Source organism: Phaenicophaeus curvirostris, chromosome 13, assembly GCF_032191515.1.
Source record: "Phaenicophaeus curvirostris isolate KB17595 chromosome 13, BPBGC_Pcur_1.0, whole genome shotgun sequence".
Taxonomy (NCBI): Eukaryota; Metazoa; Chordata; class Aves; order Cuculiformes; family Cuculidae; genus Phaenicophaeus; species Phaenicophaeus curvirostris.
Window position 1 is genome coordinate 19,902,013 of NC_091404.1, and position 25,750 is coordinate 19,927,762.

General features: G+C 45.9%; 2 protein-coding genes across 3 annotated transcripts in view; both read right to left on the reverse strand.

The window, feature by feature from the left end:
* Positions 1-626: 626 nt before the first annotated feature.
* On the reverse strand, positions 627-3,502 carry LOC138725991 (TLR adapter interacting with SLC15A4 on the lysosome-like). Of its 2 annotated transcripts, XR_011338337.1 has the most exons (3): positions 3,254-3,502; positions 1,013-2,351; positions 627-870 (listed from the first exon to the last, which is right to left on the reverse strand). XR_011338337.1 is itself a non-coding variant. In XM_069867341.1 (2 exons), exons 1-2 carry the CDS (start codon positions 3,384-3,386, stop codon positions 1,381-1,383), a joined length of 1,104 nt encoding a protein of 367 aa, XP_069723442.1. In that variant the 5' UTR covers positions 3,387-3,502; the 3' UTR covers positions 627-1,380. The 2 variants fall into 2 exon arrangements, 1 of the variants encoding a protein (XP_069723442.1); XM_069867341.1 differs by having other exon boundaries at positions 627-2,351.
* Positions 3,503-7,014: 3,512 nt separating this feature from the next.
* SH3BGRL (SH3 domain binding glutamate rich protein like) overlaps positions 7,015-25,750 on the reverse strand; it is a 32,057-nt gene continuing 13,321 nt past the window's right edge. Inside the window, exons 2-4 of the mRNA XM_069867350.1 lie at positions 16,938-17,123; positions 14,447-14,527; positions 7,015-10,737 (exon numbers count right to left, since the gene is read on the reverse strand). Coding sequence (XP_069723451.1) covers positions 10,705-10,737; positions 14,447-14,527; positions 16,938-17,123 — 300 coding nt within the window. The 3' untranslated portion in view covers positions 7,015-10,704. The remainder of the gene's footprint in view (positions 10,738-14,446; positions 14,528-16,937; positions 17,124-25,750) is intronic.

Consider the following 25,750-nt stretch of genomic DNA (forward strand, 5'->3'; position numbering starts at 1 on the left):
GATTTATTTACAAAATGGTTGCATATCATGTAGAAATCCTGAACTAAAAGGTACTAAAGGAAACCACCACAAGAGGTGGTGCTTTGGCCATCCATATCTCTCTTCCCACAAGAGCAGATTCTTCTCAGTCCTGTCAGTCACCAACTGCAGCAATTTCTCTTTTGTATAAGCATGGTTTGTCGCTACATTCCAGATTTGGAGTTCATAGAATCATGGAACAGTCTGAGTTGGAAGGGACCTCAAAGATAATCTGATTCCAACTCCCCTGCGATGGCAAACTCAGAACCGTGGGTGTGCAGTCACGGGGTGAGTGAAGAGGCTTCCTTACAAGAAAACCTCTGCAGACCAGGCAATAGTGACTTATTTATCATTTGACAATGGTGACAGAGTGACTCATTTCCAGTTGAAATACTTACTGAGAAGATGTAAAAGAAGAGGAAGAAAGCTAAATAATGTTATTCCTATAGTTAAATTTCCAAGCGCAGATGAAGAAAGCTTGCACTGCCTTTTCAGGAACTTTACCATCATCTTACCTTGCTGAGGCTGCAGGTGCTTCACGTCCAGTGAAACAAAGGCAGCTTCCATTTACTAAAAACACAAGTGGAACATAATAATAATATACTGCCTGGGAGCTGTATGGATTTATTTAAAAGAAAAAAACATTTTTTACAGAAAATGAAATGCTTTTACAATCTCAATCAACCCTTTCATCTAGATTTTCATTGTAACGTACTTCACCTATGAAGTACAAACACACATCTGCAACAACATCAGTGTCCTGGTTCATGTTTCACGTCAATCCAGTTCCTGTGTATGCTAATATACACCAAACAATCCAGAGTCTGGAACAACTCCATCTGCTGACACGATCTGCAAACCAAAGAAATATTTCTTCAGCCACAGTGACCAAGCTTTGCAGGAGCAAAACCTGAACTTAAAAGTCCAAACCCTGAGGTTCAGCTCTGCGGCCTCACCCGAAGTCCAGCAAAGACACCACGACTCTTTTACCTACCGGGGTGGTGGATCAGTCCCTTAGATCAAAGTTTTGCTGCCACACATCTTGATTAATTTCTCTTGCAAGAGCAAACCCGATGGTACCCAAGTATAATTAATCACACAGCCAGAGTCTTGGGAAGAGGACAGTGTAAAGGATTATAAAAATATAGTTGACTAGCATTTTAGAGAGAAATTAATTTCCAATTCTGTACAAGAAAAAAGAAAAGTGACCTTTACTTTCCCTGCTAACAAAATATGGTTTAAGTGTTGAAATACTTATTTGGAGAAGTCTGTAGCATGTAAATGTTTTTATTTCCCAACCTAATCCTCACAGTGAAATACTTTTATCCAGATGATATTCTTCTCTTCAGCAGAACTGATCAGTCATGATGTAAACTCCCTCCTGCAGCTCCTTTTCACGCATGTTGGGTTTGAGATTTGTAAGTTTGGGGTGCTAAATTCAGAGCTATTTCTATTGGTAGCATTACGCAAACTAAACAAAGCTAAAGAATGCAAGAGCACTTCCGTGGCTTTTGACGTTTCTATATTCTGCTCCTGGGATATCTGAAAGCTTATCTGATTCAGGTTATTCCTTATCAAACTGCAAGTGAGGAGGTTTGTTACAGAACCACATCTGGTCAAGTTTTCTTCAAAAAAATGCTTGTAGAGCTCTGCCACTTTTGATTCCATGTACTTGTTGAGTGTGGAGTTTGAAAGAGGCTCCTCACAGAGCACTATGCTCCTATCTCCAGCTTCATCTCCAGACAGGGACTCCATACTCAGCTTTTTGGGAAGCTCACATAGAGGGGACTGACCTAGAGGAATATCTATGGACAGTAAAACAGGGCCGTCGGGAAGTTCATCACACACATGGTCCAAAACACAACCTGAATCACACAGATGGTCCCCCACGCGGTCTCCCCCGATGTGTAAGTCAGGATAGTTTTGATAAATGCTGTTGCATGACCAGGAAGTATACAAATCCATCTCTTTGGTATTTTTTTCTCTTTGGGGGATACATAAAGCTGGAGATGTGGGTCCTTTAACAAGGCTTTTCTGACCTTTAACAGGTACCTCTTTTACAGAGCTCCATTGAGGAACACTCCCTTGTTCCATTTTGCTACTTCTAGCAAAGATCTCATCCTGCTTTTCACGTCCATCAGCAAAGCCTTTAATTTTTGTATCTTCTACAAGTTTCTCTCTCCAGATTCCCTCTTTATCCTTTTTGGATGCATAAGATTTGTGAGGCTTATCTTGATGACAGTTTTCTTTATATACAAGTTGGGTTAAGATGCCTTCAGCCAGCATGACGACAAGTGTGAGAATCGGGCTGATCACTAGAGTTCCATGTAGTCCTGTGAGTGAACAAGAGACAAGCAGAGTACCTCAAAATTCTTTGGACAAAGAGGGATAATAAAAATAATGAACAATGCACTTTTCATAAAGACTGTGATTTTCCTTTTTCTCTACAATATTTATTTTTAGCAGACAGTAAACTGCACGCTTTTCTACACTTTTAACTTCTATACCCTGTCAACAAAAGTCATTTTGAAGATGCAGTTGCTTCTATCAGCAACCAACCCATATACCCTGGTTTACTTGTCCTGCAATGAGATGTGATACACTGGGTCACTGGTTTAATCCCTGTACTCCTTACAGGAGGCTGTTCTAAAACTCCAGTTACTGGAGGGATGGAAATTTTCAGGTTCCCTCCTAAAGTTATGCATTGCTACAGTACAACTGTCTGCTTTTCTACTTTTCAGAGTTCTTTTTTTTAGCTTAAATTGCACTGTTCTCTCCCTGAAGTTGCGGGTAACACTGGAATTGTGATACATTTGCAAGTGAGACTAGAGCAGAGGAGAATGGCAGCACACCAAGCCTTCTCCTGGTTACATTAGCGTAACTGCAGAATCCTTTACAAAGAGAGGACAACATTGTCTTAAGCACTTAAGGGACTTAGGAAACCAAGTGCCATTTTTGAAAGAAGCAGGCGTGCTTGGCAATCAAAATCTTGCTGAGCATCAATGGGATTTGGCATGCTGCACAGCTCAGTTGCTTCCAAATAATGGAACACAGGCACTCACACCCTTCCGTGGTAAAAAAATGTTGCTGTATTGCTTTAAAAATGCTCACAGTGATAATGCAGAGTTAAAATATGGTAATCTTACCAAAATCACTCTTAGAAACTAAAAGAAATGATGCCTGCATCCTGGGACAAAGCATAAGGAAAAGAAAGGCACAAAAAGCTCAAACTTACCAGTCCCAGTCAGGTAAGAGAGGCGGATAATCACATAGTCCAGAGCTCTCCAACTCCAGCTGCTGTCAGTGAACAGATTCTTACATACTCTGTCTAACTGCTCTCTGTGTGGAAAAAAAAATGACGTCCACATGATTTAGTTCCCCATTTTTTCCTTCCCTTTTAAAACAGAAGTGATGCTACTAGAAAAGTGCACGACTTTTTAATACAAATGGACAGCAGATCTAGAAGAGGATGTTAAAAACACAAATTGAGATGTTTCTGATGGAGGTGCAGAGCTGCTGTAACATGGCATTTAGAGACAACAAAGGCCACTGAAGGGTCATAGTGCTTGTACTTCACCAGGCTGTTCAAAACAAACCAAATTCCACTAAAAACATCCATCTAGGGAAGTTCAGCCTTCTTCCTATCACCCACCTGACTTAGGGAGGTGGTGTTATTTACACCATTTCCCCCTTTGAAATAAACAGCTATATTTGTGTTCTTGTGACTTTCCCATGGGGAAGAAGCAGACACCTTCATCTCATCAGATTTTGATGAAATACCATCTGTCCATAAAGTGCAAACACACGAAGCTGCCTCTGAAAACTGTGGATGGTCTTGTCCACCGATCAAAGCCACTTTGGGTACAGAAATTATCTCATCTCCAGGGCTCAGCAGAGGTGCCGCATGGTGGGTTTAGGGCTCCCTTCTCATGCAGATGGAGATGAGAGCCTGCGCTGAGCCACACCGCTCCCCAGCGCCACGTCCAGTCCACCGACAGTTTGAGATCTCCATTGATGCCTTTTCTAAATTCCCTTTCCCTCAGAAGATTAAATATCAGGAGCTGAATCTCATCCAAGTACTAGACAAAAGCTGTTAAATACACACTGCTTACTGTAACATCAGGAGACGCAAATGTAAAACAAAACAAGAGTGTAAAGATAACTTTACAGCAACATATTGATTGCAACCCACCACTGAACATGTTTGGATAGTAAAACAATGACTCTCCTCAAAAATTAATTCAGATTTGGGCTCCTCACTACAGGAAAGACATTGAGGGGCTGGAGCACATTCAGAGAAGGGAAACAGAGACAGGGCAGGGGCTGGAGCCCAGAGTTCTGTGAGCAGCTGAGGGACCTGGGGCTGCTTATTCTGGGGAGGAGGATGCTGAGGGGAGACCTCATCGCTCTCTGCAACTCCTGAAAGGAGGTTGTGCAGAAGTGGGTAGTGCTGGGCTTTTTTCCCAAGTAGCAAGTGACAGGACAAGAGAAAACGGCCTCAGGCTGTGCCAGGGGAGGTTTAGATTGGATATTAGGAAAAAACTCTTTACTGACAGAGTGGTGAAACCCTGGCAGAGGCTGCAGCACAGTGGGGGAGTCTCCAGCCCTGGAGCCGTGGCACTTTGGAACATGGATTATCAGGCATGGTGGAGCTGGGCTGACAGTTGGACTGGATGAGCTTAGAGGTCTTTTCCAACCTTAATGATTCTATGATTACTATTCCATGATCTTTAACAGAAGGACTGAAGTAACTCTGACCGTAGAGGTCCAGTGGAGTCTCTTTAAATTATTCCTCTTCCCTCCTTATAACCTGTATGGCACAAGAGATTTCAGTTGTTATTGAGGCAGCAGCAAGACTATTTTTACTCCCACTGAATTTATGTAAAATACATTTCATACTTAAACGCCATTCCAAATTACTTTATCTTTAATTACCTCACCTGACCAATTTCTGCTGCAGCAGATGCAGTTGTGACTCCAACCGAGTGTTCCTGCCCCCAGTCTGGGAGGGGAGCAAACCTCACAGGAAACAGGGTGGTTTACATTCCATGTACTTTTAAACCTCGTTTCCTTCTACCAGGCTGATAATGAGTGCCAGCTGCAGCCAGAGCCTTTGGGCAGCAGTTACACAAAAACACAGAGCAACAGAGAGAGAGGGAGCAAAGAAGTTAGGTGATAAATATTGAGCGATCGAAACCAGGTCACAATTCATTTCTGTTGTACTCCAGCATCAAATGCATCAATATTCAGGAAAGTTAACAGCTCTCTATCAATAAGATATTAACCTCCAAAAAAAATTATGTTTACAAAAAACAAATCAGAAGATGACAAAACCAAATTTATCCCAGAAGCTGCGAACAGACTGCAGTTTGAAGCAGTCAGCAAAACAAGTATTTCTGAAACCTGAGGCTAAACTTAAAGCAGACTGTATAAACAATAACTGAATGTATCATTCATATATGGAAAAAAATAAACAATATATCAATAAACAATATATCATCGTGTGCTACAGGAACTACAGCAGCATGTAAACAGTCGCTTATTTCAGCCCAAACCGTGTCTCACTTGCATACAAACAAGAAATCAAAGTTGACTAAATCGGCTTTGTCAAGCACAGCTGCTCCAAGCAGATCTCCAAGAGATCTTTTGTTGGAACAACCCCTTCTCGCACAGCAGCTCCCACTGCACCCACCACCCTGCTCCCACAGGACAGGGGCGGTCTGAGGGCTGAGGCCCCCGTGCTGTGAGGACCCTGGAGAGAAGGCTGCGGGGAGACCTTAGAGCAGCTTCCAGGGCTGGAAGGGGCCCCGGGAAAGCTCGGGAGGGGCCATTGGTCAGGGAGTGCGGGGATAGAACGGGGGCGGAAACAGCTTGGAATCAGAAAGGGGAAGATTTAGGATAGACACCAGCAGGAAATTCTTCCCGATGAGGACGGCGATGACCGCCCCAGCCAGCCCAGAGCAGGGCAGGCCGCCCAGGGGCGGACGCGCCTTATATAGGGCAGCGCGGGCGGGGGGCGGGGCCTCACGCTGACTGACAGATACGGAGACCAATGGAGAGGCGGAGCCTGCTCTCACGTGACCGGCAAGCGGCTCCGTTAGTGGGAAGTCGGGGGACTGTTCGTCACGTGACGGGAGGGCGGGGCGGCCAGTGGGGAGGCTGGGGCGGGCTGTCACGTGACCGGCGGTCGGTGCGGCCATGGCGGAGGCGGCGCCAGGGCGGTCGGTGCGCGGCCCCGAGGCTGGGTCGGTTCCATCGGCCGGAGCTAACGTCCTGCGTGCGGGGAGGGGCTGGAGGGGACGAGGCGGCTGTTCTCGGCGCTGGGTGTTGGTAGCGAGAACGGAGGCGCCTCCGAGTCCCCCCAGGGCGCCTTCACCAGAGGGACCTGTGAGAGGAGTCGCTGCGTGGAGCGGGTTGGGTTGGAAGGGCCCTCAAAGCCCGTCCAGTCCCACCCCCTGCCACGGGCAGGGACACCTCCCACTGGATCAGGGGCTCCCAGCCCCATCCAACCTGGCCTGGAACCCCTCCAGGGATGGGGCAGCCGCCCCTGCTCTGGGCAGCCTGGGCCAGGACCTCCCCACCCTCACTGTGAAGAATTTCCTCCTAATGTCCAGTCTAAATCTTCCCCCTTTCAATTCAAAACCATCCCCCCTCATCTTATCCCCGCACTCCCTGATCCAGAGCCCCTCCCCAGCTTTCCCGGAGCCCTTTCCAGCACTGGAAGCTGCTCTAAGGTCTCCCCACAGCCTTCTCCAGGCTGAACACCCCCAGCCCTCAGCCTGTCCTCACAGCATTGGGGCTCCAGCCCTCAGATCGTCTCTGTATCCAGTTGGAGGAGAATGGTGGGTGCAGTGGGAGCTGCTGTGCAAGAAAGGGTTGTTCAAACATATACTCCTGGTATTCGAAATGGATGCAATGTGAGCTCATCATCAGGCTGCACATGATTTTTCCCTGGCACGCGGATTAAGAACATTAAACAAGAAAGGAATAAAATCCTGCAGTAATGGTAGAAAAGTTTATTACCACAGTGCACCTGAAACAGCAAGTTACGTAAACATGAGAAGCACGCAAGCAGTTTGTTTTTCAAACAGATTTTTGAACACAATTTGTATTGATGATTACATTAACAAGTAACAATTTGGTGTTTTAAGACTTCATAAACAAACAAGAAAACCAGAGGTTTTTCTGGGTTATACAGGTGAAGGTTATATACAAGGAACGTAATGGATTCACTGTAATTAAGAAATGGCCTCAAAAGCCTTTTTCCCTGTCTTGCGTTAGGGACCGTGTTTTAAGACACTGAAGAAGGGCAAGTAAGTGAGAAACAAGCAACAAATACAACTGAAAGACCCCAATGGAACTGGGGGTTCTGGTTGTGCTGTAGTTGTTTAGGCATAAAAAAAAGCTGATCCTATAAATGGCCAGCAAGCAGCCTTCTCATATTTAAGGACAAGTTATTGTTTCCTTTGGAGCATGTGAACTGTCACCTGGGATTTGGGTAAATCCTCATGCAGTTCAGGGGCAAAGAACACATCTCCTGGAGCTCTGGTGGAGATCCTCAAGGTGATGCGTAACTTTGGCATGTAAAGCTGAAAAGAACACACCTGCTGGATCTACCAGGCCAAAGGGGATACTAAAAGTGAACAGTTTTAGTTTAAAAATTGATCCTACACCGCCCTCTGGCAACATGCATTAAAGAACACAGTTCCCCTGCTGTCAGCAGTGCACAGCTCATTAATTACACATTGCAGAAAGAGCAACCAGGGCTGTTGGGCAAAGCTCTACTGCCACGGGTGGAGCTGCTCTGCCCTCTCCACCTTCCCCATGTAACTGCCCAGGGGAAAGAGCAGGAAAGCCGGTTAATTGGGAAGTGTATTCAGCGCTCGCCTAAAACCCCAAGCCTCCCAAGACCATTCTGTGTAGGTGTTTCCAAAGTTAAATTAAAACCCACTCGTTGCACCAGGTGAGAGATCCAATCCAACACACGCCACACACAGCAGCAGTGAGTGTGTTCTCTTCACGTTGCTGTGCAGATCTTTGTAAAACACAGCAGCATTTTCATCTGGAAACTTCAAACCATGAACAAAGCATGCAAAAAAGTCCATTATGTGAGAAAGCATTCTAAACCAACTTTATTGGAATGATAAAGGAATGGTTAATGTGCAAGATCAATCCTCAATACCTGCCTTCTACATCAGAAAAAATAAAGAACATGTTCAGCTCTTGTGCCCATCAGTAACCTAACACGGGTATGGGAAACGGAAAAGCACACTGGCAACACGCCCCTAGCCCTCCTCCTAACAGCATGCAAAGTACCTGCATCCAAACGAATGCAAGTGTTCCATGCAGTCCCACAACAGAGAGACATGTTTGGAATTCTTCAGTTTGTGTTAGTGCCTTGTCCCCTGGACAAAGAAGTGATTCAGTCTGTCCCAACCGAGCTCCCTCAGGAATGCTGATACAGTGTGAACACTACCATATGGTGAAGGTTGGGGACCAGGGGAGGGAAGTGACTTTGCTTTCTTCAACTTGGCAATTGTCTTGACCATCAGAAACAGAGATTGACCTCATTTCAGAGTGTTTTGGGTCGCTGAACTGACAGAATTTGGCAGCGACTTTCAATTACAGCTTCTCCAAACTAATGACTATAATTCACAAAACTTGCACCATACTTTCCTTACACAGGAAGCAGCAAATTGGCTGGCAGGAGGATAGCGACTGGAGTGTCAAATTCCACTTTCTTCACAAGAGCTCGCTTAGCTCACATACATACTTTCTCAAAAACCTCGCCACCAGTTCAGACTCAATGAAAGATTATACTGTTATTAAGAAAGAAAAATCACCTGGGTTCAGAAAGAGGAATTTATAGCAAACAGCAGAAATCTGACACCCGAGTTAAAACATAACCTAACTTCCACCCCTCCAAGATCTTACAAACAGATGTCACTCAAGTTGAGTAATTACTGATAAAGCTTGTTAATGCAAAAGCACAAATGCGTGTGTTAATCTTGCAGGTAAGGCAACATTTATCTGTCCCTACGCCTTTTGATACTGCGCTTGCTTTTGTAGGTACAAGGCTCAAACTGGCTCCCAGGCTCCCAAATCAGAGAAGGTAAGACGCAAATTAAATGTCACCTTTGTAAGCTTATTTTATTTTATATGTAAACCTATTTATTTTACTCTCTTCCTAATTTCAGACTTCAGAACTGTGAAACATTGTTTCAGAGAGGATTTAAACAGCACTGCAGATGCTGTGCAGCATCGGTGTCAAATAATGGTATGGTGGTAATACAGCGCAGCCTCTGGCCAGCCTGCCCTGCCTGTTCCTCTGCCTTGAGAGAGCAAAGAAACCACAACGTGTGTGTGCGGAGCCATTGGGCTGAACCTCTAACTACAGCAAAGACTGATTAGCATTCTTACTGTCTTTTCATGCTTTTGGGAAGCAAGTCCTTTATGTGATGTAAAATGCATTTTCAATTCCCCATATGCTTTTAAAACCTTTCTTATCCTTTGGGGCACTTGTAATTATTTGTATTTTTGCAGAGCGTGGCCAAGAAATACAGACTCTCTCATGAGCACTGGGAGAACAGACAGGTTAATATTGCACACAGTGGATTCCCCAACACAAGACACTTTAATTCACCATTCCTGCAACAGCTTTGTGATATGGCAATAACGATGAGAAAAAGGGTTTTAAACCATAAAAAAAAAAAATCTTGGTTAATTACAATGGCTCTTGCTATTTCAACATTTATTTCTTCACTTGGAAAAATAGGATATGACTCTACTGACTACGTGAACATGCAGAAAAATGCCTAATGCTAAAAGCAGAGTGAACTGGTATTTTCATAGAGAAATACATTAAAGGCTTTTACCCTTACAGAGGTAAGGAAAGGCCATTGCTGGCTGGTTTGGCTTATTTGCAATGTTGCCTGGGACTGAACACTTACTTCACTGAGGTGCCCTGGATCCTGCACAGGGGTGTGTAACCAATCGTGCTTAGACAGCTGTGTCTGCACTTGCCAGTGGAAAGGCTGTTCAATGCCCAAAATCCCTGTTTCTTTGCCCAAAGAGCCCACACTGATCACTTCAATGTGATTTGTTTTTAACATCTGTACAGTGTGACAATACAAATCTTAAATATCCACTCTACAAACGTAACTCCCAAAGTGACTACGATGGTTGCACTACACGGTTCCACCTACAATTCCACCTGAAATTAGGAAAGACACTGAAAAAGCACTGTGTAATTCAATAACATTTTTGAAGCAACTCAGGCACTGCAGTTAGTATCTGATGCGGGTGTGGGTGCTGTTGCTTGTTTTCCATATTTAACTAGTCACATCCCTAAGTATAACCCAATCTGCATTATTAGTACTAAAATAGTTTCTCAGAGTTTACACAAAACGGACGAATTGCCAGGACAGTTTAAACTACGTGAAAATCATTAATGTCTAATTGTTTCAGCTTCCTACGCTTCCAACTTTGTAACAATACGCTCCGTGCTCTCTACCTTTATGTTCACATTTTCATCTTGTGGTCGAATTTGTATTGCGTACGGTGAATGCTGCAAGCACCAATCACATGTTAGGAATCACATCAGCATTTCTTGAAGCGGAGACAATTGTATTATTTTATAAAAAGCTGTGGAAATTCCCTTTACAGAACGGTTAAGGCAGTTGAAATTCATGCTTGCTGCTTTGCCAGTGCCTCGGCTTCCTGAAAGAGCAGAAGAGAATTACACATTAGTACTTTGGGAAGATGACGGCTCAGAACACCCATGTGAGCATGTTGCCATAACCAAACCTGCAGCAGGATGTGGTTAAGCAGTGAGCAAGAAAAAGAGTTACAGGCACAGTCTCGTAGGGTTTTTTTTGGTTAGACCTCGTACTTTTGTCTGAAGATTAATTTAATTACCTGTGAGCAGCAACATGGCCTACAAAAAGATGAACTGTTATGGTGCTCTCCCTGCAGCACTTCAGAGTGCACAGTGTAGTTTCTTTTAAAGTCTGACATGTGCTAAACTGAACTTTTATGTAAGGGAGTTGTTTGTTTTGTTGACTGTAGGAATACTGATGATAGCAGACTCAACAACACAGAATTATAGAATGGAATGGTTTGGGTTGGAAGGGACCTAGCCTTGAAGCCTTGAACGCCTCCAGGGATGGGGCAGCCACAACTTCCCTGTCAACCTGGGCCAGGGCCTCACCACTCTTATCGTGAAGAATTTCTTCCTAATGTCTAATCTAAATCTTGTCCCTTCCAGTTTAAAGCCATCCCCGCTTGTCCCATCACTCCATGCCCTCCCCAGATTTCCTGTAGCCCCCTTCAGGTACTGGAAGGCTTCATCATTGCTAACAGGAGGCAGTGTGCTAAACGAGTAAACAAGAGGAAGAAAAGGACTAAGTGGGGAATTTCCAAGAAGCCTGTGAGACTGAGGAGTGCGGAGGCAGGGGGTGACCCCAGCCTTCAGGGCAGGAAGCATCACGTGTATCTCCATTATCACAGACGTGGTGGATCGCTCTGGTTTTCCTGGCTACCTGCCCAAGCACATCACACTGTACTCTCTTTTAACTCAGGGGCGTGGGAACAGCCCTGCTCTGACCGCTGGCTAAGGTCTGCACGCTCCTGGACTGCACTCCGCTCCGCTGGCCACACGTCGTGGGTCAAAGAGTGGAGCCAGAACATCAATGTGCTGCTCCCACTGCTCATGTGAGGGCATCCTATCAGTTCACAGCAGAAAAGGCAGGTGAAGAATGAAGGAAGGACTAAAAAGGACTACAAAGCCTGGAACAAAACAGGATGTTTGATATTCTGTAAGAGACAGGTGGTTCTTTGAGTGGTAAGAAAGAGAAGGTGGTTCCCTTGGCTTTTTAACAACTCCGTTAACCAGTCGTAGCCACTGCAGAAGTGAAATCTGGCTATGCAGCGGGGCCAGGGGGTGTGGAAAATCCAGGACAAAGTACTTCACTTCAAAACTGGCAGTGGTGAGCTGGAGCGGTGTTCCCCTCACCTTCGCAAAAGGGGTACAAATAACACAAGAGGACTCGCTAACCTGTTGTCTTGAAGGTCTAACTCCATTTCCTTGGGTGTGCTCCTGCATGTTACCTAGCCCAGCTTTTCAGATGCGACACTATCCCTCTTCCATACTTTTCCTTATGTCTCCCTCAAAGCCCCTCAGGAAACGTTCTCAGTCCTTAATAATTAATCACAGCCTTTAACTCACAAAATCCTCTCCTTTTAATCATAGGATCACAGAGCCATCTAGGTTGGAAAGGACCTTTAAGATCATCAAGTCCAACCATAAACCCAACACGGCCAACTCTACCACTAAACTGTGTGTCTAAGCACCACATCTACACAGTTTTTAAATACCTCCAGGGATGGTGACTCCATCACTGGCCTGAACCCATTCAGACTGCTCGAAGCAGGGTTATTTAAGATAAGTTGAATGCCAGCCTTTCCCAGCTTTTGATAGAACATTTGTATCTCAGTGCCCAAAGCCCCCAGGGCTCTGTGAAGTTACTCGCATTTTCCCTGCTCGCTTCTGAGCCCTTTGGCAGTAAATCTGGACCTTTGTGTTTGTGTCAAACAACGTTCCAACCTCTCATAATGACATTTAACAGGGGTTTGCTGTCACGGTCCTCTCTTGCAATACCACATGGGTTGATCCCAGACTCTTTTTTTTATGTAGCAACATAAGAAGACACAATGTCATTAATACAATAACCCAAGCCATGTGCAGCTCTGCTCTAAATGCCAATTTCGGCATCTACAGATCTGTTTCTCCTCCTCAGCAGCAGGCAATCAGCTCCATTTGACATCAAGAAATTGTGGGATGGATACAACAGTCAGACCAGCACAGAATGCTTTGGGTACAAGATCCTTTACACAAAGGTTATTCTCATCAGCTGAAACGCATCTCCCCGTGCTGTAGCAAGCTACATGAAAATGCAGCAGAGTATAAATGCACTATGTTCCTCCCTCTTAAAACTCACCTCTTCCTTAAAAGCTACCCCTTAGGACATAATTGGAGCAACTGATAGTGACGCAGACTGCTTCTGCAATCTGGCAGGTTGAGTAAGCAGCGACATTCATAAATGTTATAGAGACAGGTGACCTGATTCATCACGGCAGCAACTGCTCCCTGGTACCACTGCACTCCTCAGATCTCAGCCATGAGGGGAAATACATGGGCTTCCCTGCATCCCATGTTCTCAGGGCTGCTCTCTCACTGCTTGGCTCCATCCTGCACTCTGTTTTATGCAGTGCTGTGCAGAAGTTCCACGAAACTTAAAGATTACATGACTATCATAGCGTGTGCAGCTGGCCACCTGATGCCAGGGACACAGGATGCTGCAGCACCGCTCACAGGTTTTGCTCTCTGTGGCTCTTGGTGCAAGGCAGAGTTTTTCCTCACTACATCACTCGCATCAGTGAACTTGTTTTTCAGTACTGCTAGAAACGAGTCGGGCTCCAAAACTGCTTCAGTCTGACCCACAGATTGTAATGCTTAATCCTGACAGGTCGTCATCCACCTTTAATATTACGTCTCTGAGCAATATGCACAGCGTGACCTTCAACTCTTGCTGAATAAAGTTGAAAGGAAACGGCGTGTTTATCCATTGGAACAAGAAAGCTGGAAGTGACCTGGAGGATCCTGCTGCTGTCAAGTGAAACGTATAAAGCAGGCTTGTCCTATCCTATCAAAATCAAAAGGAGAATTCCAGCCCATTGCATCTGCAAAGCAGCAATCCAGTTTGTAATTGGCAAAGGAAAACAAGGCTTCAGATAACAAGCTGGAGGAAACAATTACTCTGAAGCGAGACCACATTATTTCAAAAACAGCGACTCAGGTTTCAGGGTATTTTCTAGTACAAAAATCTTCATCAAAACATCACATGAATTAAGTACTTTCATTGAATTGAAATAATAGTTTGGGTTTGTGACAATCGTTTTCTTCTAGATTTCTTGTGCATTCTGCAGTGTGAAGATTAGCGATTCGTTCACTCAGTCCCAGAGTGTACAGTAAGAAAAACCCCAGTGGTAAGACAATTTTCCTACTGAAGAACTTTACCCAGCTCTTCTTCCCAAAGCACCAAAAGCTCTTACATTAATTGAAAAACGAGCGGTGGTTCTGCAGCAAGGACATCAAAAGAGCATCTGTACTGAACAAAGAGTTTTTCTGCTGAAAGTAGAGGGAGGAAGGTGCTTCTAGGGAACACAGCATCCACCAAATAAATCAGCACATAACAACAGCATGTTGCTGGGATGTTCAAACCTGAAAGTCAGTCTTTAGAGAGCGAGTGTCAGACAAGCAGGTAGACTGACTGGGGCAACCACGGAACATGGAAAATACTCGACCATGAGCAGAGAAGAACAAGGTGTAAAACTGAGGTTGTGTACTGTGAGAAATATACACACTTACCTTGGAACCAGGTGGCGCGGTCAAGCCTAAGAACGCGTATACCGCATTGTTCTCTCGAGCTTCGAAGAAAGCTTCATAGTCCTTCAGGAAGGGAGTTGGGAGAATGGAACAAAAGACAGAAGTATGGATGGTCAGAAACAATCACAGCTCCATTTGGTGTCACCCAACCTGCACCAAGCAAACTGCTTCCTCTGGCCGAACCCAAACTTGTGAGCATCACCTCAGGTATTTATCATTAGCGTTGATGCCACAGAAATCGTACTGCCTGGGAAGTGGCAAGCTGGGAATTTCACTAGCTGTGAGATGCTTCTGCCTTTCCTAGAGGGACAGCCTCTATAGCAAGGTAGTTGTCACTGGTATGCATGGAGGTCCCTCCTCCAGGAGTGATCTGAGCTCGGCTGGCTGGTGGGCAAAAGCCTAAGAAACAGCAAATGCTGTTTGAAAATAGCGCTGTGTTCAGAGCAGGGGCAGCCCTCCGAAGAGGCTGTTGCAGCTGGAATAGAGGAAAGTACAGGAACAGAGGAGTGGAAGAGAGCTGAGAGATCAAGGATGTCTATTACTGCACATGTAGCATTCGGGTGCTGGTTTTATAAAAACAGATACGATTATGTTGCATCCTCCCTGAAGCCCTTCTGTTGACAGCACTGGGCCTGCTTGATAACAAAGGAGGTGTTTATCTTGCTCGTGCATAGTCCGGCAGTGTGCTTCCTAGCATCTACCAGGAAAGGAATGCCTGTGACTAAGGAGCAGGGTTCATGACAACTCGCACAGCGTCTGCAGTTACAGCCTTTCCTGCCATGCACAGGCCAATAAAAGTCAATTTGCCAGTTCAGCTACATCAGATGATACAAACAGGGAAGTTCATGCTTGAGATGAACCAGATAAAGGCATACAGAGGTTCAAGTGCATGTGTGCAGAATTCACTTTTACCTTCCTGAAAGCTGAACTGTAGTAACCTGAATCCAGCTACAGAAATTGAGCAAATTTCAAAGGTTCAAAGTGACATCAATCAAAAACTGGGGGATAAAAGATACCCAGAGCAAGAACTGGCCTGAAGCATCTACACCCCTGCATTCAGAACTGCAGCTGGGGGTACATCAGAAGCATCTGTGATGAGCAGACACCCAGATCCAGGCACATCCAGCTTTCTCTCTTCCTGTCCCACAGCACTGCAGAGCCAAGTCCTGTTCTACTGTGCCGCTACAGCAATGCAGCAGGAATTTGGCACTTGCATCTCTAAAGCTCTGGTGCAGCACTGGAGAAAGGTGATACCAGTGCAACCGGACTTCCCACTGATACAGCAGTGTTTGCCTATGGTTTTGGTTTGTAAGAGAGGTAACTGAGCAGAGATTTTCAACAATTTGTGACTAGCTCCTTCTAAGCTTTCAGCCGCAGACAGCTATTGATTATTACATTTATTGCTCCAAACCAACTTTTTTCCATGTCACAACCACAGTCAATAACAATTTGAGAGCCTACTGGTACTGTAGCTCACCAGGGATATGGTTTCAAGCTCTGCTTTCATTACAAGCGAGAAAAATTCCTGGCACACTGAGAATAACTTCTTTCAGTAGCCACACAATTGCCTCACAAAGGTCCAGACCTGGCAGGTTCTGACTTACAGACTTTGCAGGTCAGGACCGGACTGCAAACAACGCAGAAACCAACTCCGGGAGTCAGCAGAAGGCATACTGCGAACTCTCTTCAGAAGATGTTCCATTTTAACAATAAAATTAACAGTTAATCTAATAATTATTCGAGCATGGTCTGCTGAGAAGTGCTGCAGGGCAACTTACTTTGGATCAAGCATTAAAGTAATTTCAAATAGGAATTGTACTTGCAACATGAGTTTTAATCTGTTTGAGGCATTGGAGCAAGTGGACCGCAATGACCTTCATTTGCCGGCACTACTCCAGAACTGATCCCAGGAAGGACCAGAAAAGTGATCTATGATCATGGCAGACATCACTTCATGTGGGCACTTATTTGAGAAGAGGAGCAGACCACAGAGCGATCTGGGATCCATGCATATTGGCAAACCCCGTGCAGAGATCTCAGAACTCGCTACAGAACATACGGTTGGGGCAATAGTGCCAGCTCTTGTCAGGTGTCAGTTCATGATTGTAGTGAACACTGGAAATGAAGAACCCTGTAAAGTTTGAGAGCCATAAGAGGGGAAAAAACTCAAAGGGAAAACAAAATGTATACACTGAGAGGTGGTGGGAGGCTCAGTCCAGTAGGAAGCACAATGATCTGAGAATCTAGAGGGCCAACTTTTAATCTCCCCTCTGTAGTGGAACTGGAATATTCACAAATCGATTATCGTTACAAGCTCTAGAGGAGGGGTGAACATCTAACACCTTCCACGCCCTTCGCAGCTTGCACGCGCGGCCAGGTCCTTCCCTGCTGACCACAACAGTGAAGCACAGCCTATAGCTGTGAGTAAGAGGACTGGGATGAGAAGGGATGGACACCTGGAGCCGTCCCTTACCCCAAGGTACCGGCTGTCGTTGAAGAGCCGGGGCGGCAGGGGGTTCCCACTTGCTGGCCGGCTGTCCTCAGGGACGTTCTCGCGCATCCATTTCCGATTCTCCTCATTGGCGGCGATATCCTTTTCCTCAAATTCAATTTTGTTGGCTTCCAAGAAACCTAACACATCTTGTTGCTGCTTTTTAATCTGTCACAAAAGAGGGAGGAAGGGAGAGAAAGCAAACTAAATCAGTCAAACAGTCAAACCATTTTTTCTGCTGTTGATTATGCAATTCCAGAGTTCAATGGGGAAGCAAGGGGGTGCAAAACAGGTTGAAAACGTAAGCAATAAGAAAATTCTTAGAATAAAACATTATCATAGATCTGTTGGAGCAAGTCCAGAGGAGGCCACAGAGATGATCTCAGGGCTGGAGCACCTCCCGAATGAGGACAGGCTGAGAGAGTTGGGCTGGTTCATCTTGGAGAACAGAAGGCTCCGGGGAGACCTTAGAGCTGCTTCCAGTACAGAAAGGGGCTCCAGGAAAGCTGGGGAGGGGTACTTATTCAGGAAGTGCAAGGATAGGATGAGGGGAAACGGCTTTAAATTGGAAGGAGGAAAATTTAGACTGGAGTCCAGGCTTTTGTCCTCCTCACACAGGCTATGCAACTCGCATGGGGACTTCCCAAAGAGATCTGAGAGTCACCACAAACAGTAAGATCTCCAAGTAATTTTGGGTCATGTTTCTCTGGAAGCCTATTCTGCTCAGCTCAGGTGTGAGCAGTGGCCGGTACGGTCTCTAGAGAGCCATCCCCATCCTTGTTCAACTCAAGGAGAAGCCTCAGGGCTGACCAGACAGGCCGGATGAGGTCCTACACCAAATGCTACCCATCATCCTCGGTGTACTCACACAGCACTGAAGTGAAAAGCAGGACATCTGTGGCAAAGACCGTGCCACTTTTTTACGGGCAAGGTGTTTTTTATTACTGATATATATGAATTATTGACTTCTCAATATCAAGATGTTCTGCTTATGCTGTTTTTCCTCTGGGTGACTTTACCACTATAAGGGAAATTACAGCTATACGAATCCTGGCAAACAATAGAAAATGACATTGCATGGGAAACTTGTTCTCTTCAAATTATTCCTTCACTAGAAAACTAGTCCAAGGCCTGGCTTTAACCTAATTAGCTCAGCGCAACAAAAGCTGGGCTTCGTACAGATGTTGTGCTGCTGCTAATTCAGGTCAGGCACCAGCCTCCCCGAACAGCCTCTCCATATACGGCGAAGGGAAACCAGGCGGCTGCTGGCGAGCCGCGCTGAGGTCAGGGCCCAGCCAGCCAAGAGCCAAATATGGTGCCTGCGCCCCGGCTTGCACAGCCCTGCACCCACGGGACACGGCGGGACTGGCAGCTGCAGGGAGAGAGGGAGGGTTCAGTGCAGAAAAAGCGCTGCCCTGGGAGGGAGAGTAGCCCAGTGTCTCCAAAGCATCCATTGACTCACTTGTCAGCAGCTCCTTTGGAGCCATCGCTGCTGGCTGCGCGACAACCCATGGTAGGGAACCAGTCCAGGTTAAACCAGACCTTGGGTGGGGTGGTTTGCTTTTGAAACACCGGGACAGGCAGATTTCTATCTGCCTCCAGCTCAGTGTTAGTGCAAAGGGACCAACCCTGCGCTCCCAACAGAGGAAAAACATGCTCCCAGCTCCAGGGGTGCAGCTGCCTGCCCAGGGCTGCCAGAGCCAGCCTAATTCCTCCTCACTTCTCAGCACAGGAGTGGGTGAACTCGATCAGCGAGTACCCTTGTACTCGTAAACAGAGGAATATTACAAAACAGGAATATTACAAAACAGGAATATTGTGGGGCATTTGCTAATTTTCATCATGGCTGAATATAAATAAAATTGGAGAAGTTAACTCCACCCCGAGGAAATAATCCATCTTACAGGATGCGTAGAAAAACATTCCTCAGCAGACTCAAATCTACTGGTAAGAGGTTTCTGCGCTTGCCTTTAGTAATGGGGGTCACAGTGGGAGGGAGCAGGCAGGGGAAGTTTTTCTCCGCTGTGCCATTCAACTCAGAGAAAAGAAAAAGCGAGCACTTCCTTCACGACTGATTCTGTAGGAGGAAATAAGGGAAAGACTTCTCCTGTAAGTGTAACCTCCTCTGCCAGTGAGCAGTACCTGGGGCAACAGACCAACTCAGGAATACAGAGACAGTGTTTTCCCTGAATTAGTTACATTTATCTAACGCTTTCACATCATTTGTAAATTACTGAGCTCATTTTCATTAGTCTCGGGTCCTTAACTTGTCCAGAATCTGCTGTTTAGTGAGAACACACTTCGAGATGTCCCATGATTTTTAAGGAGAAACAAGAAAACCAAGTTCTTACCCAATCTGCTGTTAAACTATACCTACTGCCACCTAAAACAAGAGCTCTAAGTTTAAGGGTGATTAGTATTCTGCTTTCCTGAGAACGCTATTTTTTAAACCATTTTTCCTATTCCCAGCCACACACACATCCTCACGCTCCTCACAGCGTCTCAGCTGGGTCTCACAGTGCAGTCTCTTCCCTGGCAGACTCTGCACATTCCAGCCTTTCACGCAGCACCCAGTCTGACAGGGCTGGGCTACCTCAGCCACCAAGATGTGTCTTCAGTGTAAAGAAAACACCTCTGGCTGCCTTGCGTTGCCATCATTTCAAACGATGAACTTGAATCCAGTTTTCCTCTCACACATATGTATGTAGAACACCTCACTGCACACTGTCACATTGCCTGTTTTGCCTTATTCTGGCTCCTTTTCCCAGCTTACTGGAGCAAGGACAGTCTCTGGCTTGATTTTTCAGCAACAGGTAGCACGACCTGATCTCAGGTTCACAACCAGAGCTCTGAAGGGCTATCACAGCAGATAACCCTCTCTGCTTGTGTATGAGGAGCTAGCAAAGCTGCACGTGTTTGTTCTGCTAGAAAAGGCACCGTGTGGAAGGCTGGCATGGCAGTTTAGCCTCTGTGCTGGTCTTTGTCTGTGGTCGAAGGAAGGGAGTCTCTGAAGAACTGTAAAGAAAAGCAAGGAGCTGGTGTTGATGTGCGAGTCCTTAGCTTGAAACCCTTATTGTCTGGCCAAAGGGAAAAACAAGCTAGAAGATTAAATACTGATCTCTCCCCCCTCACTCCCCAGGGAAGTCTTCCAATCACAGTGACAAGCACTCAGACAAAAGTATTTGATGCTCCAGAGAACCATGGCATCAACTGCTGGGCAAAACAGACACAGAGCTGCCAGACCACATTATTTGATGGGATTTTATTTAGAAAATTTCTACTAATCTCCATGCTGGAATACTGTGGGAAGTGCCTAAAATAGAGCAAGAGACGCCTGCTGCCGCTTCAGGGTGTTTTGTCTTACTCAAAAGGGCATACGTTCTCCTCAGGACAAGAGCCTGGAAGATAGTTCCTGCTGCCCATGTTTGGGAAGGAGCAAGGAGCCTTTCTTCAGGATGCGCCTGTCAACACACAGCACTCGCTTCCAAAAAAACCTCTCCCAGTTGCCTCACCGGGCATGGACACCAGCCAGCGCCTTTCCAGATCCCACACTTCGTCCTGTGCAAACAACTGTCACGTCTAAAGCTATTTTGGCCTGTTAGCTGCAGCAAAACGCCATCTGCAAAAATGAAAATCCTTGTTTATACCGAGCACTCCTGACACGTTTTGCAGGGCAGAGAGCACCAGTGGAGAGCTGGGAGTGTGCAAACAGCACAGTAGCTGGGAAGCTGAGCAGAACGCTGGTGTGGCAGGGTCCTGAGGCTGGGGAGGCACCCGTGAGGCACGAGCAGCTGCAGACAGACACAAAAGCACAACAACAACAGAGAAATCAAGGACAAGGATAAGGAGACAACTGCAAGGAAGGAAAGAGGCTGCACGCAGGAGGGGATGGGAACAAGCAAAATGGATGCATGGATGGATGGATGGATGGATTTTGTCTGTCACTGCTTGTTCCAGAGACAGAAACAGCTTCATGGCAAAATATCAGTGGCTAAGTGAAGACTCACCACCAAGATGTAATTTTCTGCATAAAAATTCACACCAGCAACATGAGAAGCTGATGCTTCCAGTAGAAGCATTTTTGTTTCAGATCTCCTTGTATATTAGGATTCTCTTCCTTTCCCATTACACAGCAGTTGTTAAACATCCGGCTTTTGACAGAGCACATGCACGGAAAAACACTATGACAAAGACTAGGTTAGAATTATGAACAAGTATTGTCCCTCACTTGAACACACGCCGGCAGTATAAATTTACTGTTCTCAGGTCTAACTCTCATCAGTCGATGACGTCAGTAATGCAACAGGAATGATGCCAGAGCTGCCAAGAGCAGAGATGGGTGATGTTTCCCAAATAATCACAGCCCATCAAAAATGGAGCTTTAACCTCAAAGTGGGGTTAAAACCTCAGTGGTAGAAACCTCTCCAGAAAATGCTGCAACATTTCAGACTCAGTATTTTTTTCTCCTCCAAACCTTTACTCACTGAAGGAAAAAAACCACACAAACCCTCAACAGGAAGATGATCACCAGGAAGGAGGCAGGGGCGATGCTGCAGGACTTCAGTCCAGCAAGCAGGCAGTACTGCACCCCCAGCTCCAGGCAGGACTGTGAACTGGCTGTCCAACAGCTCCTAGCACCACCCCACTGCAAGGAAACAGTTGTTTTAAATACTTCACTGAAGCAAATTTCAAACAAGTGTCTCTTCTCTGGTACACACAGACATACACATACACAATAGTCCAGTTTGCGCTTCTGGCCAAGAGGGAGTTAGGGTTTGTTCAAGTCTTGTTCTTTTTTCAATTTATAAATAAACTCCTTGTTGGACAATAGATGCATTTTGGAAACCTATTTATGGACCACTGAAACCTATTTATTTTAAAAGTAAGTTCACAGTGTGAGCGCTGCTCTTCTGATCACACAACACTGCTGCTCTGGCACTCAGCACGGGGGTTCTCCACCATTTCTGTGGGTTCTGTGTCCTGCCCTCCATGAAGAGAAAAAACATCTCCCCCCCAAGATGCGATTAAATGGCTCAAACATTACTGTGAGGATTTAAGAGAACTTTAAAGAGATTTCCTATCAAGTTCCCAGACATGGTTATATCATCGCTTACAGCAGACGCGTGGCCTTAGCTGCCTCCCCAGCCTTCCAGTAGTGAGGCAGCACCGGGACAGCAGGGAAGCAGCAGGGCTGGGACCCCAGCGACTTGTATCTCACTCTTACTTCTCTCTCCCTGGTGGAACATCTACCTATTTTTAGGTCTGAGCAATTATCATTACAGAACTCAAACCACTTCTTTGTTCCAGCTATTTTAAGCCCAGCATTACACACAGTAACATCATCATCATCATTCTCTTTCCCAATGCTTGGTTTCTGGTCTGTAAGGAATGAGACCGAGGATAAATACAGCTAACCCACCATCAACTTAAACAACCTAAATCAAACACAGGAGGCTGGAAAAGCTCATGCTGTATTTGTGCTGCTTTTTGTGCAGAAATGAAGCAACGTCCAGATGGGATCCAGATGTTCTTACTCTCTCCCTCTGGGGCCTTTTGGGAAAGCCCACGGCATTATCAACATGTACCCTGCATAGCTGCTACAGCAGCTCTCTCTGGATGCGGTTTGCCCCCAGGAGCTTAGAAGTTGTTTATTTTGACATGATTCTTGCCACCAGGCACCCACTGAGCCCGAGCTGCCTCAGCACCACGTGCCAGCCTGAGGCCCAGGGCAGGAGAGAGCGTGCTACCGATTCCCACTGCTCAGGTGTGGGTTTGGAAGACACTTTTGAAAAGCAGGAAAAGGTCTTGGGGTGAAAGGATGCAAAACCATCACTTAGAGCAAGTTTGGGGGAAGAAAATGCAGGCTAGGGAACCTGGAGGCTGCATCACGCCTGGAAGCATGAGGTCTGCTTGGGTATTATCCAGGCATAAGGTACCACACAGCAGAGCAGATTTTGCAGCACAAGCCAAGAACGTAACTAGAACAAAGGACAAAGTCTGTACTTCCCAAAACAAGACCACAACCTGCTCCAGAAACTGTAGAAAGTTACGTAAATAGAAAAGCTGATTCATGAGAATGAAAATAAAAGCATCTCTTATGGATTATAATGCCACTGTAAGTGCACTAATTCAATAACCCACGGCCTAAAAATCTGTCAAGTCCCACACCAAGAAAACCCAAGTCAAAAGATCTAAGCACATTCAACAAGTTTTTTCCTACCAGAGGAACCCAATACAGAAGTTAACATCACCTCTGTGTAAAGTTCTGAGGATCAGGATTCTCAACAGAGCCCAAGGCACTTACGGACCCAACTCCCACTCACTTATTTACTCCTTGACACAGACTGCAAAGTGAATAAAACCCCCACTGGGATTTTGGCTTTCAGGCTGGAGGACATTAAGCAACTTCTTAATCACATCGTGGGCATAATTGCAGGGGCAGCTGACAGAAGTAAATCTATAAAAAGTTCACCATTATTAGTGTTACCTGGCATGAACAGTCACAAATACACAAACTCAAATGGCACTGACTCTTGAATTTCAGTGTCCACAGGATTCCAGCTCAATGTTGCAGCAGGACTTGAGAGTGTCGCTAGCTTTGTGTTAGACACGCACTACAGCCAATCCTACCAAAGCTGTTTCAGCCACATTCTGAGAAGAAAAATACTGAAAGGCCATAAATAGGTCAGAACCAACTGCTGCATTGCATCGAAGGTCTGCTCAGCTACTCTCCTCCAGCAGTGGCCAAAAGCAGATTCTTTTACCCATTAGTCAAGTACAAGTAACATTTCCTTATTTATATCTTCTCAGCTTCTGGCAAGCAGCAGTAGCAGCTCTGCCTAATGAAGGCTTGATTGCTTTTTAATGTGTTTTAAGTTTACTTTCTCAGAAGTCACCTTAAGGATCGGCATATTATCCACAGCCCAAGTCAAATTCTGCTCTTAACGAACAATATCCAAGCACTGGGGAGTCGGGGGATGAATCCATTCATCCTTTTATATCTGCTTGTCAAGGACGAGCTTGTGGTGCTACTCCTTATCACTGGCAGTCCACCTCACAGTCCTTGACAACTTGGATTTACTGCACCCTGTGTGATTCTGCTTTCCAGCCTGCAGGTAGGTAAGTGGCAGAAAGGTTTCCATCTGGCTAACAACTGATCCTAGTGACTAAAGTGCCACCAATAAAAAGCCTTGGCTGCGCCACACATCTGCACAGGTCTCACTCCACCATGTGACTCAGACAAAGATGTGCACACAATACCAACAGCTACCACGTAGTATCTGGATTTTTAAACTGTGGTGCTCTTGGCATGCCAGTGCCTCTAAGCCCATCGCTGCACTGGCTGATGTAGAATGCCTGTGCGGACCAGTCACCTCCCCAGACATAGATCCTTCTGTACATCAAGAGATTAGGTTTTGGTCTGTTTGGGGTTTTCCCTTCTTTTTTTAAAAAAAGTTACGTGCAAAGTGACAACAATGCCCAACGGGATTATTTGTCTGGATTTCAAAAGCAAACAATCCCCGCACCACCAAAACTTCAATTTTCAGAGATTTTAATGCAAGATTTTAACATTTAAAATCTCTTTTCATCATCTAAAAGAGACGTTTGCTCGTGGGGTGGCAGTGAGCCTTTCTACAGTCTGCATTTCTGCACACGTGAAACAAGATCCCCAGCAGCTGGGCAAGGGAGGAGCTGAAACCCAAGGAGTCGCAAGAAGGGGCTGTCAGTACCAGAGCTGTTACTACAGAGGAACGTGATGCTTTCCTACGTGATGCATTTTGTAGACAACCCAACAGCCCGAATGCAAACGAAATTGCTGACTGCTGAACACAGGCTGAGGGGTTTCAGACCTGGAGAGGTGTCAGACGTGCACCTGCACTTGATTTAAATCAGGGGAGATACCTGACCCCTTAACAGTGCTCACCCTGCGCTTCAGGCCCCGTTTTCCCCACGCCTTGTGAGGTTTCCGCTAACAGCCCAACCAGGAGCCTTGTTTGATAAAGGATGGTTGGACTTTGCACTTCGAGCAGCTGAAACAAGCATTAAAAACCTGCCCATCCTTGTGCAGAGGCTCAGCCCAGGCTGCTCCCAGACCTCACCTGCTCCAGCGCCGGGCATGGGAAGGGTGATCCAGGAAGGACTGCCGGGAAAGCATGACTTGTTGCCTTGTTCCATATACATTCAACCTGCATAAATCAGGGTTATGGAATGAGATTGTCTCCTTGAACTCCAAAGGCTTGTCTCTGAACCTTCACCCCTTCCTGCATCAGCATCTTCCTTGGCGTAGCTACCTGCAGGTCTGAGCCAGAGAAACCCTTCCAGTGGCACAGCAGCGTTGGTTTGGAGAGCTCAGCCCAGCTCACCGTGTGCCACAGCAAGGAAGGGAATGGGGCAGGGAAGGAAACAAGCCAGGGGGTGCAGCACTGCCTCTCCCAGCAGCAACATCACCCGAAAGCGTATATCAAACCATGGCCTCAGGCCACTCCTGTCTCTGGCCTTTCCTGCATTCACTAAAACGAAGGATTTGCAACTGCAAATATCCACAAATCAGGATTTTTTTTATAGCTTCTTTTGCAACCAGACTGCTGAAGTTAGCCAAGATAAACATATCTCACAAAATCATGCTTCCAGACCAAAGCCTCCCCCTTATCTTGCTTTAGATGAGAATGTAAAGAAACAGTGACGCAGTGCAAAGCCATAGGTTCAACCACGTGCACCAACACTCCACAAACCATGGCAGCACACGGAATTCTCACTATCAAAAGGAAAACGCCACCATTACAATACAACATAAA